The sequence below is a fragment of the Zingiber officinale genome, chromosome 7A (assembly GCF_018446385.1).
Source record: "Zingiber officinale cultivar Zhangliang chromosome 7A, Zo_v1.1, whole genome shotgun sequence".
In the NCBI taxonomy this organism is placed as follows: Eukaryota; Viridiplantae; Streptophyta; class Magnoliopsida; order Zingiberales; family Zingiberaceae; genus Zingiber; species Zingiber officinale.
The window spans coordinates 38,365,405-38,384,283 of record NC_055998.1 but is presented as its reverse complement, the minus strand read 5'-3'; the positions used below and the strand labels follow the sequence as shown (position 1 = coordinate 38,384,283).

General features: G+C 35.6%; 1 protein-coding gene across 1 annotated transcript; it reads left to right on the top strand.

The window, feature by feature from the left end:
* The first annotated feature begins 932 nt into the window (after window positions 1-932).
* LOC122001345 (ribosome-recycling factor, chloroplastic-like) lies at window positions 933-17,786 on the top strand. The gene is made up of 11 exons (XM_042556053.1): window positions 933-1,136; window positions 10,167-10,275; window positions 10,353-10,422; window positions 10,506-10,601; window positions 11,082-11,179; window positions 13,900-14,011; window positions 15,845-15,886; window positions 16,880-16,936; window positions 17,028-17,078; window positions 17,229-17,285; window positions 17,511-17,786. Exons 1-11 carry the CDS (start codon window positions 1,040-1,042, stop codon window positions 17,526-17,528), a joined length of 807 nt encoding a protein of 268 aa, XP_042411987.1. The 5' UTR covers window positions 933-1,039; the 3' UTR covers window positions 17,529-17,786.
* Window positions 17,787-18,879: the final 1,093 nt, after the last annotated feature.

Here is an 18,879-nt window from a genome sequence, read left to right as displayed (position 1 = left end):
TTCAGACCACATTCTTTTCATCTTTCACATTCTCATATATTTCTTCAAACAATTTCTCTTTGGGCTGACGATATTGGCCACTTCGTTCACATGCCAAAAACAACCGAGCCCATCTCCCATTATCTCCACTGGTTGACTTTTTTACTACTATAACCATCCTATTTGCCTTTGCCACTTTTGTGCCTAACCAACTAGTGCACCACGAGATTCAAAACATTCATTCGTAGTGAACACCATTGTATAATCCATCACAATCTCATTATTCATAGGACCAATACCACTACCCTTTGCAGAATGTGTATTTGATTTCTAATAAAAATAAAAAAATATTATAACATTACAAATATAACTTTATAAAATGTAAAAATATGCATTAGTATTGTTCACCCGGTGTTCGCCTACAAATGGATGAACATGAATCACATGTTCGGAACTAAGATACCGAACATATTTAGCTATATTCGGAAATAATCAACTAAATATATTTCGTTATGTTCGGTTTTCAAAAGCCGAACATTGCTCAGACTGTTTGGCCTGGTATGATCGAACATTGCGTGTTTAAATAATTTTCAGACTGTTACAGTTCAAATCACAATGATACAAATATACAATTATACTACACGAACAAAATGAAGAAAACACTTACATTGTTTGTGGGAATTGGATCTTTATTATCCATTATGTTTGATTTGTTACAAAAATAAAGTTTTGAGACATATAAGATATTAAATTGTTAGGGTTTAGATAAAGAGAAAAAAAAAGAGAGCCAGAGAGGGGGCGGAGGAAGGAGAAAGAGAGGAGTGAGATATAAATTTTATAAAGAGGGTGTTTTAGATATTTTACTTAAGGATATTTAAAAAAAAAATTAAGATGCGTTTAATGATCCATGGGTGTGGATAGCCGCTGCATAAAACTAATCGACCAGATAAAAGCGTGACGACCGCGTGGCTGTCATGTTCCTTATCCCCGCCTCTTCCTATTTCCCTCCATCCCCCTTTGTTTGTTCCTTGCTTCTCTCCCTTTTCGCCGGTACTCTCCAATGGCTCTCCGATCCCTTTCTTCCTCCCGGTTCGTTTACCCTAGCCTCAGTGCTCCTTGCCCCACACCGTCAAGAGCCCATTCCGTCAGAACACCAGGTTCTTCCGCTTTTCCCCCAATCTCTCTCTCTCTCTCTCTCTCTCTCTCTCTCTCTCTCTCTCTTCGATTTCACTGCACTAACTCATAGTTTATTAGTCAAATATCATTTAGTTACATTAGCATAGCCAATACAATTTAACAGAAAAAAAATTGTGAATAGGCAGAGATAGCAGCTTATGGTCAGCGCATGAGTGTAGCCTTGTGGGTCAGTGACCAAGCCTAAGGTCAATGAATGAGTTGTAATCAAAATATTAATAGACAAAAATACTTTTTTTTTTCCATGTGTAGCCGACTCGGTCTTCTACTAAGATATGCTCAGGATCTTATAGAATCTTAACCTCGAAATGTTTTTTTCTCTATTACTTATCGCAATTGTTCAGTTTGATTAAATTAACATTTGTTTTTTCTACATTTCTTTTATATGTTTTTATCACTTCTTGGCAAAAATCCTTAAGGGCATTGCTTGCCAAAGTAGTCAGTTGCTATGTGGAAACAAGTAATACATTTTATTGTAAGAGGTATGACCATACATTAACTTCATCTCACTAAGAATATATATCATGTATCCAATAGAATGCAAATATCACCAGGTTCGCTACTTTTTTTTTGGATCTAACTGGTCTTTTTTGCCTTTGGAGGGTGTCACCATAGGTATGATCTTCAAGCTTGATGTTACTGATCTTAAGTGGATGTTTGACTTGGCTAGTACTAAACATCTTATCAATATTATTTCCTTGAAAAATTATAATTTGGAGCTAGTCCTATGTTTTCTATAGACAACCCTGAAAATTACAATGTTAGTCACTTGTTTTGTCAGACACTCAAATAAGCTACATATAAGAAAAATGTAATAGAGTTTTGGTAGGTTGTTGTTATTGGTTGTTAGACTGATATTTAGTCTCATTGGCCACGTTCATTTTAATGCAAGACCAACCAGCCTTTAACTTTTGCATCCAGTTTAAGCTTGTCCTCTTCTTGCCGTAGAGTGTGTAGAAGATTGGGCATGTGCCTCTGTCTGATTTCTCTCTTTTCAGTGAGTTTAGAATTATTTGCACTCCATACCTAAGTCTAGTAGGAGTCTTCAAGAGGTATTCTTTACCCAAGTCGCATCTGTTACTATTAGTTTGCATTAAATTTATTATATTTATGTTCTCAACTGCCAAGTCTTTTTGGAAAAGCTTGTTTTTTTTCCTAACATCATAAACCATTTTAATTCTTGAATTTCTATTGCCTCTTGTAGATTATATTATATATGACCTAAAAAACTTGGTGCAAATGATCAATGTTATTAAAGGGAATTTGAAGTGGCCCTAAAGATCGTGAGTGTAAGGACAGGAAGAGATTCATAAGTTCAGAGTGTGGAGTCTCTTAGATCCTACAATTTAATTAAAATATTTTAGAATTATATTTGACATTAATAATTTATTAATCTGTAAATTCTATGAGAACAATTTCAACACTATCTTTCTAATATCATGAAACATTATTAAAAATAATCATATCATAAATATATAAAATACAGTACAATTCTTAGTGTTTCATATTTATATAACAAATAAATGATGAATGATAATTATAAGATGGTTAATAATGACAATAATTAAAAAACTCCTACTTGGGAGCCAAAAAGTTTTATATAATTGAAAATTTTCTCAAGCAATAATGACATGAAAAAATTATTTTTTTACATAAATATCAATCTTTAAAATTTCTAATTATTAGAGTTATTATTCCCTAGGTAGTCCTCTCTACCTTGATATAGTTTACCATTATTTTTTTTTTAACTTTTGCACCCCTTATGTTGGTATATCTATGCTTGTATCCTATATATGTATAATTTAGTCCACAACATTCTTCCTTAAGCTTGCTATAAATATAGTTAATTGTAGAATCTCTTAAAGACTTAGTGAGAAAATCAGGTCATTGATCATTTGACTAATAAAAGAAGTGTGCTTTTTCTTGGATTGCATTTTTTTCTTGGACAAAGTGATTATTAATCTCAATATTTTTTATCTTCTCATAGAAGATAGAATTAGAAGAAATTTGTATAATAGCTTGATTATCATAGTTTAATTCATTGGCCCTCTTAGAATATTGCCTAGCTCAATCATTCACTATGTGAACAACTCATGTAAAAGCATAGCTCTGTATTCTCTCTACTAGATCTGGGTACAAAAGTTTGCTTCTTGTTCTTCCAAGATACCAAGTTCTCTCCAAGAAAGAACACAATACTTTGATATGGTTATCCTATGTGTTGAATATCCTACCCAATTAGTCTTGGTATACCCTTCAATATGTAGACAACCTCGTCCAAGAAATAGGACACCTTTTCTCGGATCATTCTTGAGATATCTTGGAATTCTTAAACCTGTTTTCCAATGGTTGCGACATGGAGCCTTAAAGAGTTAACTAATTACATTTACAATGAATGAAATATCAGCCATGGAGATTGTAAGGTAGTTTTAGCTTTCCAACTAATCTCCTATATTTCCTTGGATCAAATAACCACTCCCCTTATTTGAGCATCAATTTGACATTAGGATATGCGGGAGTTTCAATCATCAACTAGCTTTGCTCCTAATATACCAGCCTCCTCAAGTATGTTCGACATATATTTCCCCTAAACGATATAAATCTCTCCTCTACCAAGCATGCTAAGAAAGTACTTTAGGTTGGTAAGAATTTTAGTTTGGAGGTGCAGACTTCTTCACTTTGTCTAGAGATGTTTTCTCTTTGCTCAAAGATTAGAGAGTTCTCATACAAGTATACCTAAAGACATGTGGCGGGAGTAAAAAAGAGCATCATGAGGAAAAGGATTTGTGAAGAGGATTTGACTATGAATCAGGGATTAAAATACCATGCTGAGTTGGTCGAAACGGGTGAAACATCTTGTTCCGCCTACCGATCGGCACCAGCACAACACGACACCCTGCTTCGCGGCAGCAGAGAGGCGTCGTACAACCTCATGATCGTTGCGGAGGGGTTGTGGGATGCCGTGGCCACAATAGAGGGGCCGTGCAACCCCCACGACTGCAGCGGAGGCGCCGTGTGACCCCCGCGGCCACGGAGGAGCCGTGCGACCCCCGCGACCACGGAGGCGTTGCACGACCTCCGCGGAGGCGCTGCGCGACCTCCGCGGAGGCGTTGCGCGACCTCCGCGGAGGCGCCGCACGACCCTTGCGGGGGTCACGCCTCGTGGAGGGCCGCGTGACCCCCGCGTTCACCGTGGAGGGGCCGCGCGACCCTCGTGTTTGCCGCGGAGGAGCCGCGTGGCCCCTCGCGCGACCCTCGCGTTCGCTGCGGAGGGTCGTGCGACCGTGCAACCCCCGCGATCGCACCAGAGTTGAGCGAACTCGCGATCGTGTAGTAGAACATGTCTGTGGTGGGTGTTATTTTAATTAAAACTTAGGTTAATTACTTTAATCAACTCCTAGCTATGATAGGGATAGTATAAAGAGATTTTATTAAACCTTAATAAAATTATTTAATTAATTTATTTTAATTCAAAAAAAATATGATAATTTATTTATTTATTTATCTATTTTCATATTTATTTCCTTTTTTTTAAAGATTATTTTTATATTTTAAATATTTATGTTAACGTGATACGATACCGAAATCGTATTGTTCTGGTCTAGGACCGAAACCTCGGGTCAAGATATTAAACCATGCTATGAAGCACAAAACAAGACATGCAATTTATAAGGTGACATGTATGGACTTCCATATGAAGTAATAGAGAACTGTGTCTTATTAATAAGATGTTTATTTTTCCTCTCAACACCACCATTTTGTTAAGTTGTATGAGAACATGAAGATTGTTGGAGGAGATATTGGTTATAGAGAAAGGATTGAAAAATATGAGAGAAATAGAGAGAAAGGATTAAAAGACATGAGAGAAATATTCCTTAGTTAGAATGCTCTTTGAATAAGAAGAGTGAGTAGTCATTTATGAAGATAACAAAGTATTTGGCCAAGTGTTGAGTAGACACAAACCAAAGCTCTCAAACATCAAAATGTACTCAGGAAAAGGGTGTAAAAGTGTATTTATGGATACCTGGAGGAAAGGAAGATCAAACATATTTTCATAATTGATAAAACTTGCATTTAAGATTTTGAACATTGGTAAACTAGGAACCATCTACTGGAAGTTCTAGAAGCTAGGAAGTACTAAACAACTATGTATTTAAAATGGAGAGAGGTCAATAAGTTCAGATGAATGTGGAACCATAATGAAGTGATACAATCCTTAAGACTCTTAAGTCTTAACCATAATGAAGTGATACAATCCATGTACTCCTAGTTTGTAAATTCTAACTGGAAACAAAATCAAGAATAAATGTTCAGAACAATTTATCTACTTATTAAGTTTTCTAACAGGTAGTAGATTTTAATGTAATTTAAGGTATCTGGAGAACCAAAGAAAGTGCTAAAGATGGTGCAGGTGTGATGTTGGCAACTCCCTGGATAGATGAGAGTTCATCTGGTAGAGTGAGTGACACTCATAAGATGAGATGTAGATATAAGATCAGACAGGAGAGATATTAGCAGATGTATGCTTAGAAGCTATATAATCCAACATTTTGACCCATCAATGTTTGTAATAAAAACTGATAGAAGCATCATCATCAGTTAGAGGTGACATGGACAAAGTTGACACGTTCTGAGATCTAGTAGTTTGCCACTTGAGAAAACATAGATATTCCTTAATTGGTATGTCAAGGGTTGGTCTATAGGTAAGAGTATCATGCTTAAGAATGCACTTAGATTGATCCATTCCTCAAGGGATCACTTGAGAATGTAGCTGGAAGAAACGAACAACACTCATCCGAACTTGGTAATCAGAAATTTCAACAGAACTGGAAGATCTGCTGGAAATATGACACAAAACAGATCCATTTCCATTGATTTTGGAGGTCTGAAGCAGAGCTGAAACAGGTTTCAGATCTCGAGATGCAAAATCGCTGGATTGCTCTGCTGAATTATAGAAAAAGTGGAACATATTTGATTGGGGAATATGGTGGAACCAGACAACTTTGTGGCCGGAAGAAACAGATATGCAGATTCTGGAAGAAGAGAACTAAAATTATGCTGCAAGAAAAAGAATGGTGTGATCCAGAAGTTGAAATCTGGAACAATGGAGGCTGAGACGCTTGTGATGGAGAGGGCCTAGATCGTGATCCCTAAAACCAAGACAGAAAGGCTTATCAGAGTCCCTTGAGGAAGTAGAGTGCATGCCCAACCAAAGGGATTAAGAGCAGCAGAAGAGGAGGAAATCACAGTTCCTGTTTTCGGACAAGAAGGAAGTGGGATGGCTCCTAGAAAGACTTGCTACAGAAAGAAGCTTTCCACCATGAAGGAGGCATCAACCCATGGAAAGAATCATGTGGTGGAAGACTGGACATGAAGGAAGACTCATTGGCGGGAAGCTAGTTGGCGGAGCAAAGAATTTCATCTCTAATATCATGTTAATTAGGGAAATTGCCCCCACGGGCTGGATCAGCTGGAAGGGTGCCTGACGCTTGCAACGGAGGTTCAGGGGTCGAGGGTCGCCAGTTGCACACGGGCGTAAAATCTCGGTCTGCTGCGCTTTAAATTCCACTCGACCCCCAGTCACCCCTCCTGCCCAGCTTAACTGTGATTTACCCCCTTTGGATATCTGTGGGGCCGGACCAAGGGGGCCGCTAAGGTGGCGGTTCCACCTTTTTTGCAATGTTAATTAGGGAAATTATTAGGGTTATTTTTTCCTAGCTAGGCTCCTGTACCTTGATATGATTTACCATTATTGTTCTTTTACATTTACACTCCTCAAATTGGTATATTTACACTTGCCTATTCTATCTATGATTTCGTTCTCAACAGTTATAATGAAAACAATATTGGAATATGCTTTGATGTATCATGATTAAATTTGTATCACAATTGAGCCTTGGTTACAATTAACTTTGAGCATGGTTGGCAAATTTGAACAATCCCTATATGGATTAGTTGAGCTGGATCGTGATTGACATTGGCCAATTGTTCCAACTGATTTCCTGGATACATTTATGAAATCAAAACAAATGTTGAAATAGCAGAAGAAACTAGATCAAATTTAAGGAGAAATCAAATGGAAATAGAGAGCAATGAGAAGGAATTAACTGACTCGATTTCAAAGAGAACCCATGAGATTATCGCTGCTTGAAACATCCATAATGATTATTGGATTCTAACTACCATCCACGAGGAGCTTATGATGACAACGATAAAAGCAAGTTAAGTGTTGCCAATGGTGTGCTTCATCTATTTGTTAGGTGGAAGGGCTATGTTTTTTTAGGCTAGCACGGGCTATCCAGCCCTTCGGGTCGACTAATCTGGGATGAGCAGCCAGGTCCACGGAAGTTTCCCATCGGCTATCAAGGTAAATCCGGAAGTGCTCGCAATGGACCAACAACCCAACATCCCAAGTTTGTCATCCCACCGAAGGAAAATACCATACAGTGCGTCGAAGCGGGGAATCGAACCATGGGTGCTTAGGAGACTACATGGACGCCTTGCCGCTGTACCATAACCCGGGGTGCAGGTGGAAGGGCTACAGTGGTTCAGGAACAAATGGATATGTAATAGTCTTTTGTACTTTAAATTATGTATTGATTTGGTTGACTTAAGACTTTAGGTAACAAAATCTGATTAAATTTGATAAGTTTCAACCTAATTAAACCTATTTTACCTAATCTAATTTAATTGATTTATTAAAATCAGATTAAATATAATTAAAATTTTGTCAAATCAAAGTTATTAACTAATTTAATTTATTTATTAAAATAGATCAGATTGATGGTAAAGTATCTCTAAAACTTAAAAGAAAGTTTTATAAAATAGCAGTTATACTTACTATGTTAAGCTGAATGTTCTCGAGACATGAGCAAAATATGAGAGTTGCAGAGATGAGGATGTTAAGGTTAATGTGTGGACATACGAGGATGAACTGAATAAGAAATGAAAACATTAGGGTTACGTTTGGTTGGGTGTAATGTAATCTAGCTTGTAATGTAATTAAATTTGTAATGTAATGTAATCTTGATTACATTACTACGTTTGGTAATGTAATGTATGTAATATTTGATTACAAGGGTGATTACATTCTTTTGTTTGGTGTCCATTATTTTTTATAAGCAATGTAATTCGTATTATTATAAAATGACAAAAATATCCTGTGACCTCTACCGATGGCCGCTGCACCTCTGTCGGAGTTTGCGGCAACCATTGACCGGCCGCCGCCACCGTCGGTCGCCGCAGCAGGCCACCGCCTTCGCCAATCGACGGTGATGGGCGACGGCAGGCGGGCGACGACTAGCGGGCAACGGTGGCGGAGGCGGACGGCGATCGGCGGCCGGTGATCGACAGTCGGCAATGGCAGCGGCGGTGGTCGCCGGAGGTGGCGGCGGCAGTGGCGGTGGTCGACGGTGGAGGCGGCCAACGGCGGTGGGCGGCGGCGGTGATTGGCGGTGGGCGGTGGTCAGAGGTGGCCAGCGAGCCACGAGCGGCGACCACCGTTGGCGGCGGTCGACGGTGGCCGTCAGTGGACTAGGGGTATATTCGGCATTTAAATTTTGGTTAAACGATGACCTCGTAATGTAATCGGATTACATAGTATTTATTTTGTAATCTAGATTACAAAACTTCACTACCTTTTGTATTTCAGATTACATTACATTACAAGTTTAAAATTAAACCAAATCAAATAATCAGCTTTGTAATATAATCAGGATTACATTATAAGACATATTACACCCTACCAAACGTAGCCTAAGGGAAAGTTGGGATGGCATTTATTCAAGGACACGTTTAAGATGGTACAATCATGTATTTAGACAATCAATAAATGCTCCAGTCAGGCAATGTGAAACTATAACAAATATGCAAATCAAATGAGTAAGAGGAAAACAAAAAAAAGACTTTGTTAATAACAATAAAACTAGGTAGGATTTATTTAAATATAGATGATGATATAGTAATCGATAGAGCCCAATGATATAGAAGAATCTATATAGCTGACTTTACTTAGTGGGATAAAGCTTGATTGTTGTTATATTAAAACATATCAGAATTTAAGTTAATTAAATCAGAATAATCAAATTTATTTTAACTAATTTTATTTGAGTTAAAATCCTATTTAATCAAATCAAATTTAACATCATGAAAATCATATTTATTTTAATTAAATCTGATTTGATCAAAATCCAAATTAGCTATGGTCATATCACTTTAATTTTTTTTTTAATATCAAATTGAATTAAATCTGATTTCAAAGCAGATTCAAATCAAATTAATTTAATTTAATATATTTAACTAAAATCAGGCTAATCAATTTTAATTCAATTAATTCTGATTTAATTTTTTGCCATGTGACCAAAAGGTTACGGGTTCGAATCCTGGAAACAGCCTCTTGCAAAAAGCAGGGTAAGGCTGCGTACAATGGATTCTTCCCCGGGACCCCGCATGATGGGAGCTTCGTGCACCGGGCTGCCTTTTTTTTTTTTTTTTTTTTTAATTAAAATCAATAACCAAATATACTTACTATCTTTTTTTTTTTGTTTTTAAATTCTCTAGTATCAATATATAGTATTAATATTTCATGGAAAATAAGATGCATTATTCTTAGATTTTCTTTAATATCTTTTGTTTTCTTATTCATTAAACTTTTCTTTTGTTCCTTTCATCTTTTCCATTTTATTTTTATTTTCTTCATTGATTTTGATCTGAGAAAGTCGATTCCTATGTTTTTAGAACGTTTAATACAACCATTGCTCTAATACCAATACCAATACCAATACCAATACCAACAACTGTGGCCCTGAGTTCTTCGTAATGCAACTACTAAATTGTATGATGCATTCAACACTAGTGTATTGTGGAAAAAGAACTTGCCATGAGTGAATTCTTGTATTTGAGGCTTGAATTTAAACTTATGTTCCCATATACTTCTTCATTAAGGTTCAATTTTGGAGTAACAGAAACAGGTCATGCTATGTTTCTTTCATGAGCAGGAAATGTCCATAATGGAAATGTTTACACACATTTTCCCTCATGGAGTTCATCTTTTGCACCTGTATTCTCTTGCAAGAATTTGGGCAATAATAAACAACACAAGAGAAGGTTAGCATTTTTCATATGAACCATTAAAGTAGCTGGAAGTTATCATTTCCAATGATTAAGATTTGCCATATTCTCAGAGCTGGAATCATCAAGTGTGCAACCATTGAAGAAATTGAGGCTGAGAAATCTGTGATTGAGAAGGATGCTGTATGTTGTTGTGACTATACTTCATAAGGCTGCTAGTGTACTTATGATTATATCAAATGTACTCCATAAGTTCAATTTTCCAGAGAGATAGGATGGAGAAGACTATTGAAACAGTCCGAGCAAGTTTCAATGCAGTGAGAACAGGAAGAGCAAATCCTTCTATGCTTGACCGAGTTGAGGTTTGCCACTTATCTTGTAAAGGCTATTTCTGACAAAATCTACTTTCTTTTATTGTATATCATGTTTTGGTTCTGTTAAATAACAGAGATAGAAATTCTTTGCATGTTTTATTTGCTAAATAAAATGAACAGCAGTTCCTATGTCTTCATTTTGAATTTTGAATTTTACAACCAGCCCTATTTCATTCTCTAATAAAAAAACAATTCTAAAAAGGGATCAGGGGAGTTTTCTTATCTTCTTTTTCACCAAGTAATCCTCAAAGATATTCATCCCCTGTACTTCATGTCTTTATGCTGTTTTTCAACCTACACTTTGACAGTAGTTATTATACTTCTGGATGATATAGGATCCTTTTTCCTTATCACACTGAAATTCTTTTCAATGAGACAACAGCAAAAATGCTCTTGAGTTTGTCTTCCTCCTATTTTCTTTGACTTGTTAATATATTTTGTTGTTATGAGACTTCATTTTACTTCCAGGTTGAGTACTATGGTACTCCTGTCAGCTTGAAGAGTATTGCACAAATCAATACACCAGATGGAAGCACTCTTCTTGTGCAGCCCTATGACAAATCTAGGTATATTAGTCAGTTATCCAGAATTTTCTCCTTTTTTTTGTTTGTTTGTTGGGTTAGGAAAAAATTTCTATTTCTCCTGTTTAATAAGTACATAGTTCAAGCTTTATCTAGAATATTTAATTTAGTCTCCCTATAAATGCTTGTTTGATAACTGTCATGTTATTAATAGAATGATATTGTTCCATTACTTCTAACTTGCTAAACAGTTTTCTGATAAAATTAGAGTTTCCTTCTTTTTACTCCTTGTCTCTTGAGGCACATGCTTCCTTTTCTGTCCTCATTATAGAAACCATTCTTGTTAAAAAAAGTTTGCTATTTTTTCCTACAATACTTTCTATAATGCCGGTGATACTGCCTCCATATAGCCATTGTGCAGAATGTGACTTTTATGGCTTCATACGGAATCTTTTGTGCACATAATTTTCTTGTTACCCATCCATCAACTGCAACCTGCTCCCTAGTGGATTGTGCTCTCTTACAATACTTCCAGCCTGAGCAATTCTGTAAGACACATGCTACCTCACAGATCCTCAAGAACATCCAACCCTCCGCTGTGATTCTTAGGAGTGTGATCCTCTATGGTGAGCTACCCAGCAAGACTCGTTTGCCCCACTATCCGGTTTCTCATTGTTTCAAGTTCTCACAACCAGATGTTTTTCTGTCATGGCCCAGGAAACTATAGGAGATCACAAGCACCCCTAGGTTGCTTTTTTGCATAACCTCCATATTGCAGGTCCTGTACAAGTATCCAAACTTCTATCATAAGAATTAGCATTAACCAGGCCCAAGCCCAGAGCTAGTCTAGCATGATTTGGACTAAAATATTTGGCAGTCTATAATGTGGAAACATAAAATAGGTGGCAATAGAAAAAAAGAAAAGGAAGAAGAAAGGTGTAATGCAAAACCTTCATCATTGAATTATTTTGGGAAGAAGAAGAATGGTGTGATAATAAGGCTTCATGGTTGGTGTCATCATGTAGAAGAAAGGTGTAATAAAAAATATCAACATGTAAAAAACAGTAAGATAACAATTCACTAAGAAAACATTGATCTTAAAGTCTTCTTTGCCATCATGATTAAGCCATGTTTCTTGTAACTATTTAGGGTTTAGTACATGGATCCCATCCATCCATTGAGATCTATACAAGGCTGCACCGCTGGTTAAATTCCATTCACTTTAACGAAAAATAATCACAAAATCAAAAAACACATTTTTTCAAGCCCAAAATCCCCCCCTCTTTGTTCATCATCCCCCCCTCTAATTTCATAACTTGTTCATCTTATTTTTTTTTCCTTTCCATCTTTTTATCTATTAGTTATAAAATGAGATTACTCATCTTCTTTCTCTTCTGCCATCTCTTTGCTCATGGTAATTTCATGGTTTAAAATGTCATTTGGTGTCGGTGGTGTTGACCAACATGTGGAACAACCAATACTCATGAGCCATGAGATCTTCACATGCACGACACACGGCTCCTCTCCTCTCCCTTCCAACTCCCCTGCTTCCCCCTTCTCCAAGCAAGTGCCTTAACACATTTTTCATCACGCATGCATCATCAATGATAGCATCACATGGTAATCTTGTAGAATCGCGTATCATGCAACTCTATTAGTTCCTCCTCCTCCCTTCGTGTCGGCATTAAAACCATACTAAAATCCAAGCTCCTCCATCAGCGCCAACTCTTTGGTGCCAAAATTACACAAAAACCTAGTTGACACACGTAAGCCATTATGTCCTACTCTTCTTCTTGTGAAACCGACATAGCAGCGTTCCTTTGTCCTTCTCCACCTTTGGCACATCATCGACATGGTACAACACTGATGACATCGTCTCAAGCCACCAGGAACTAAAATATCGGCTCGACTCATGATTTCAATCTTTTGGTTAATTTCAAACTTTTAATTTTTTTTCCTTGATATCTTCCATCTCTCTTAGAATATATATAAAAAAACTTCCTATCAACATCTCGCTAGAGGTCATTTTCAAACTTTTATTTTCTCTCCTTTGATACCTTCCATCTCTTTTAGAATATTATAATAAAAAAAATCTTCTATCAACATTTCTCCTCTATTCCTTTGCATAGATGTTGGGACCTTCTACATTTTGTCAGCAACCATCCCATACATTCTCTCCATTGATTGCAACCTTAAGAGATTGATTAGTTATTTCTCAATTCTAATAATCCCCTTTGTCTTCTCTTGAGTACATGAAAGAACTTTCATTCTTTTTTCTCTTTTCTTTTTCAGCATCTTCTGCTTCCCTTCCAAAGTAATATTAGGCTTCTTTCTTCTAATATTTCCTTACCTTTTAATTCTTTTACAAGTATTTATTGAAATCCTAATCATTTTTTTATTCTAACCTTTGGATTTGTTCCTTGCATACTTTATATCCCTTCTATATAGTTAGTTTGAAGGAAAGTTAAAGAAAAAGCTCTTTTGAAGCACAAATCAAGTCACAAACTTCAGCATCACATATCTAAAAGCTCTCAACCATTGCATTAATACAAAGTCTTCTCCTTGGCATCGCTGTAGGATTTTTCCTTTTTTGTTTTCTGCTTCATGTAACAAACTAGACATTTATCAATATTTAGACTCCAAGTTGAGAGGGTATATTAAAGTCACAGATAGGGCGGTTATTGCATTATAGATTGTGTGGAAGTTTTTTTCTTCCAATTTTCTTTTCTAATTGTAAAATTTCATATACTATTTGTAACTTTCAGCTTAAAAACTATTGAGAAGGCAATAGTAAGTTCTGACATTGGTTTAACACCAAACAATGATGGAGAGGTGATACGACTAAGCATCCCTCAATTGACATCTGAGCGGAGAAAGGTTGGTTTGATTTTTTATGACTTTTACTGATTTCACATATTTTATATTTATAAAATTATTCATGAGAAGAATACTTGGAAACATATATTCTTCAAAGATGCTTTATTGCGATACCTGTTGCTGTCTCTCATTCCCTCTTCTACCTGGTTACAGACTTATCTTGTGTTTGTTATGTTTTTCTTTGCAGATTAATATTATTCATGAATTTATTTTTAGATAGTTAAGTTCTCGTTGATTCACAAATTGTCTTTTGATTCTGCTTTACTTTATTTATAATCTCATGTAATTTGTATAAGTACAATAAAGAACATTAGTTGATTTGCAATGATTGAGGAGGGAAGGGATGAGCAAGTGCTCGTGTACAACAAGGATGATCGAGCATACCACTTTGGAGAACATAGAACTATAAATATGCTCTCTTCTCCTTCCTTTCTTCTTCTTCTTCCTCCGTCTCTTCCTCTTCTTTATCCTCCTCTTCCTTCCTGTCCTCTTGATTTTGGACATCACCATCTCATATTGACATGTAGATTAGTACTAAACCCATCTCATTCAAGTCCAACACTGAAGCCCTGATACAGAATAAGATTTCTAAACTTGATCTAAGCTATGCTTTGTACACTAGTACTCCTTGTTTTACGAAATAAAAACTGTTATTGGAGTCTCTTTATTTTGGATTATAGAATTTACTGAATTAAACTGTTGGAGTTTTTTTTTTTCTTTGTGTGTAGTGTATTACTTCATCCTTAGCAGAATATTTGCAAATCTGTATATTCTGCTCTGCTTGTATCTCTTAAGCTCAGTTAGGGTTTCTTTAAAAGGATTTAGATTTAGTTGAAACTTGGAAGAGTGTTTAGATTTAAAATGTTGTTTAGATTTATTTGGGAGTTTATTTAGAATTTTTTAAAAGTTGTTTAAATTTATTTGGGAAGTTACAGTCCTTAGATAACTAACTCGTAATTTTATGAAGAATAAGTCTCACTGCTGACCTATAAAAGAGGATAGGATCTCTCATATTAGATCATCTTTCAGTTAATAATATTTTCCCTCTTTCAGTGGACAAGTGTTCCTCGTGCTACTTCAATTGTAATTAGAGCCAAATTTGTGTTCGGTCTCTATTTCTCAATTCTTTCCCACACTGTTCACAGTTGGACCACCAAGCATTGTTTGCTTCCTGAGCCTGTCAGATCAGTAAACCCATAGTACATCTTAGTACTGCCTGAGTTTTCAAAACGTGCTTATGAGGAACCTAGAAACCAGTAAGCATTGGCTTTCTCTTCCAAACATTTGCACAGCCTTTCTGTCAAATTTAACTAATAGATGCAAACATCTTGATTGTTTGTTAACTTGGCATTCAAAATTTTACAAGGAACTATCAGCCTTATGATTGCCAAGATCCTCAAGTCAGATCATCAGTGTTCTTCAAAGGAACCATTAGTTAATTAGAGTGAAAAGTTACAGTAAATAAAAGTTTGTGACATCTTTCAATTTATCTTCACTTAGTTTTGCTGTTCAATATCAAACATGTTTTTTCTAAATCCATTTGTCAATCTCATCATGATCTTCTTGAAGTTGTATTTTTCCCAATTATTTGAGACAGTTGTGCTTTTCCTAACTATTTGAGATTGGTTATATGAATCTTATCCCTCAATTGACCTCCATACAGTTGGGTTATGCCGTTAATAAATTAATTTCGTAGCCTAAGCTTATTTATTTTATAACTTATAACATCAGAAAACTTTTTGTGCTCCATTCCTTTTCACTCAAATTATTCTTCTCGCTAACCTGATTTATATCTGCTAATTTGATGTTTATGTCACTCCGATGTTGGTTCAGGAACTATCCAAAGTTGTTACCAAACTTGCCGAGGAAGCAAAGGTAATGGAGAATTTCTTTTCTTGGCATATGCTTTGCTGATAATGGCATACCAAGTAGTTCTTTTAATTTCACAATTTCTAGTAGGTTATATCCCCAACTATGAATATCACTAGTCTGTAATTTTAGACAATCTAGTTGGTTGTCTACATTTTTATAATTATCAATATTTCTCTTGCCAACTGTTCTGAACTTCGGTAGCTTAATGCCTTAACAAGCAATTCATATTGTTGACATGAGTTCATCTTTGCTTCTTTTTTTCCATGGATTAGGCTCTAGTCTGACAATTATGTGTTGCTTCATTTGGGTTAGAGTAGGGTCGTGAGTTACTGTTCTTTTTATAGTTTTATTCTATTTTTTATTTTTTGGTGATGTATTGAGATGGGGTAACTCTGTCCATATGTTTCTTTCGCAATATTATTCTCTTGCCATAATGCAAAAAAGGGTAATGTATAAGGATGCATTGGGCATTTTGGAATGATTTTTTAAGGTCCTTAACAGTTAAGATTGCAGCTTAACAAGCCAATCAACTGACTTGGGTGACTCTATGTAACAATGAATTTGTCACTAATTATTTTTTTTACTCAACAGTCAACATAGACATTGTATAAAATATACGTACAATTCCTCATCTAATCTTTAATCTGGATTTGTTTATCCTTGGAACCTGACTTGAAGGATCAATTCAAATCTAGCACGTGTACGAATTTTCTGTTTCACTTTGCTTAACAAGAGAACAAGATTTGCAGTCTTACAATGATAACTTTAGAGTAACACAATTTTGAAGGTTTGTACTTCCAACTACATTCAGTCGATGGTTGGACATACAATTACAAATAGGAAAATTCTTTCAGAAAAGTTAGAAACTAATGCAATATAATGTCTATTTATTGAATCTATTTAGCAGTTACCACCATGATTGTTTGTATAAAAGGAAATGAGGCTCTCACAGTTAATCATTTGCAGTCTCTCAAAGGTATCTTTGTGCTTTGGCAGGTTGCAGTAAGAAATATACGAAGAGATGCAAATAAAGCTTACGAGAAACTTGAGAAAGTTTGTGTTATTGGGACTCTTAGCAACAAAAACTTTTTGACTTGAGCTCTTTTGTGGACATCTAATATACATTTTTCTTAATATCTTTCAGGAGAAGAAACTATCTGAAGATAATGTTAAAGATTTGTCAAGTGATCTTCAAGTATGTTGTGTGTCACTATACATCTGAAATGTGGCTATATGTCAGACTGTTTCTTATATTTAAACAATTCTAGCTAATTTTGCCCTTTGAAATGCCTATCAGAATATGTGCTTATGAAATTTCTGTACCCTCTGTCTAATCATTTTGCAGAAAATGACTGATGAGTACATGAAGAAGATTGAGGCCGTCCAAAAACAGAAGGAAAAGGTACAGTCTGATCACTGCCATCAAGTTTCATTAGTGTATACATGGAAAATAGATGCTTTTCTTCACATATCCTCTATCACCAAAACATTTTATTCACAAATAGCCGTTGCTCAATTTACAAAATATGAAGTTTTTTTTTTTGTTTTTAAATCTGCTTTTTCTTTGACAGCGTTGTCTTCTCTCAAGCTGCCTTGATTTCGCGTAACGTTGTTTTTGTTCTTACAGGAACTGTTAACAGTTTAGTGCCCAACAAACCATGTGCATCTATTAACTTCTTTTGCTGGCGATCACACTTCACCGAATTTATGGCGGTCTTAATTCTTTTCCGTGTGTACAAAGTCCTCTTTCGAACTACTGATCATGGTTCTATTAGGACTGGAAGATCGGCATTGCATTTGATGCCGTGAATTCTGTTTTGAGATTTCATCTTTTTTGATTCAGTGCATGATCAAAGTATTGTCCTTGAAGAACTTATCAGCTGTATCATAAAAATATGTTTTACATGAATGACGAATAAATAACAAATAGAAATAAACAAATATAATATAAATACATGTGAAAAAAGATAAGTTTATCGACGGTCAAGATACTTAAATAAGTCAAAAATCCCACCTACCTAATTAATTCCTTTTAAAGCTTAATTTTTAAATTTACTTGAATATCTAAATTATAAAAAAACTAAAACAATGATTATAATGTTTTTTTTTAATTCAAGTTTTAGTTCTTCGATTCCCCCGTTCCAATCCGTCTTCAAAAATATTTTATATCAATATTTTTATGATTTTTTTTTCAAATATAATCGATTGAGATATTAAATTTAGACCCTTGAGAACAAATTTATTACATTCTTTATAATTACGTATTGTTATCAGTTGACTGACGCACGTAGTTGATTAGAATTTACAAATAGAATATAAAAAATTTAAGAGTAGATCGTAAAAGTCAACTGTTCATATAATAGTCGATTGAGTTATATCATTTGTCGACTACTACTAAATATAAAATTTAAAGAAGTAGTTGGGATACTTGGAAAATTGACTATTCAAATTTATTTCCTTTTCTTCCCCGCCACGTGCCTGCGCCACGCCCTTTTTTTTTCTATATATATTTAATTATATATATACGTGTGCTTCACTTCAGTCTCACCACCTCCATCTGGCCAACAATGGGCGACATGTCCAAGAGGAACTGCTGCTGGTACGAAGAGGAGATCGAGCAGAATCTGAGATGGTGCTTTGCTCTCAACAGGTTCATCGTTCACCTTAATTTTTCCTCGATCTTCTTTAACCTTTCCTAATTCTCCTCCTCCTCCTCCTCCTCCTCTGTGATCTTTTATTGCTTGGCAGCATCCTGCACACCGGCTTACAGTTCAAATCACAATGATACAAATATACAATTATACTACACGAACAAAATGAAGAAAACACTTACATTGTTTGTGGGAATTGGATCTTTATTATCCATTATGTTTGATTTGTTACAAAAATAAAGTTTTGAGACATATAAGATATTAAATTGTTAGGGTTTAGATAAAGAGAAAAAAAAAGAGAGCCAGAGAGGGGGCGGAGGAAGGAGAAAGAGAGGAGTGAGATAT

What these genes read in the sequence shown, in the direction of transcription:
- LOC122001345 (XM_042556053.1), top strand. Translation starts at nt 1,040, where the DNA reads ATGGCTCTCCGATCCCTTTCTTCCTCCCGGTTCGTTTACCCTAGCCTC. An exon ending in AATAAACAACACAAGAGAAG is followed by an intron (nt 10,276 to 10,352) that starts GTTAGCATTTTT and finishes CCATATTCTCAG; the next exon opens with AGCTGGAATCATCAAGTGTG. An exon ending in CTTACGAGAAACTTGAGAAA is followed by an intron (nt 16,937 to 17,027) that starts GTTTGTGTTATT and finishes AATATCTTTCAG; the next exon opens with GAGAAGAAACTATCTGAAGA.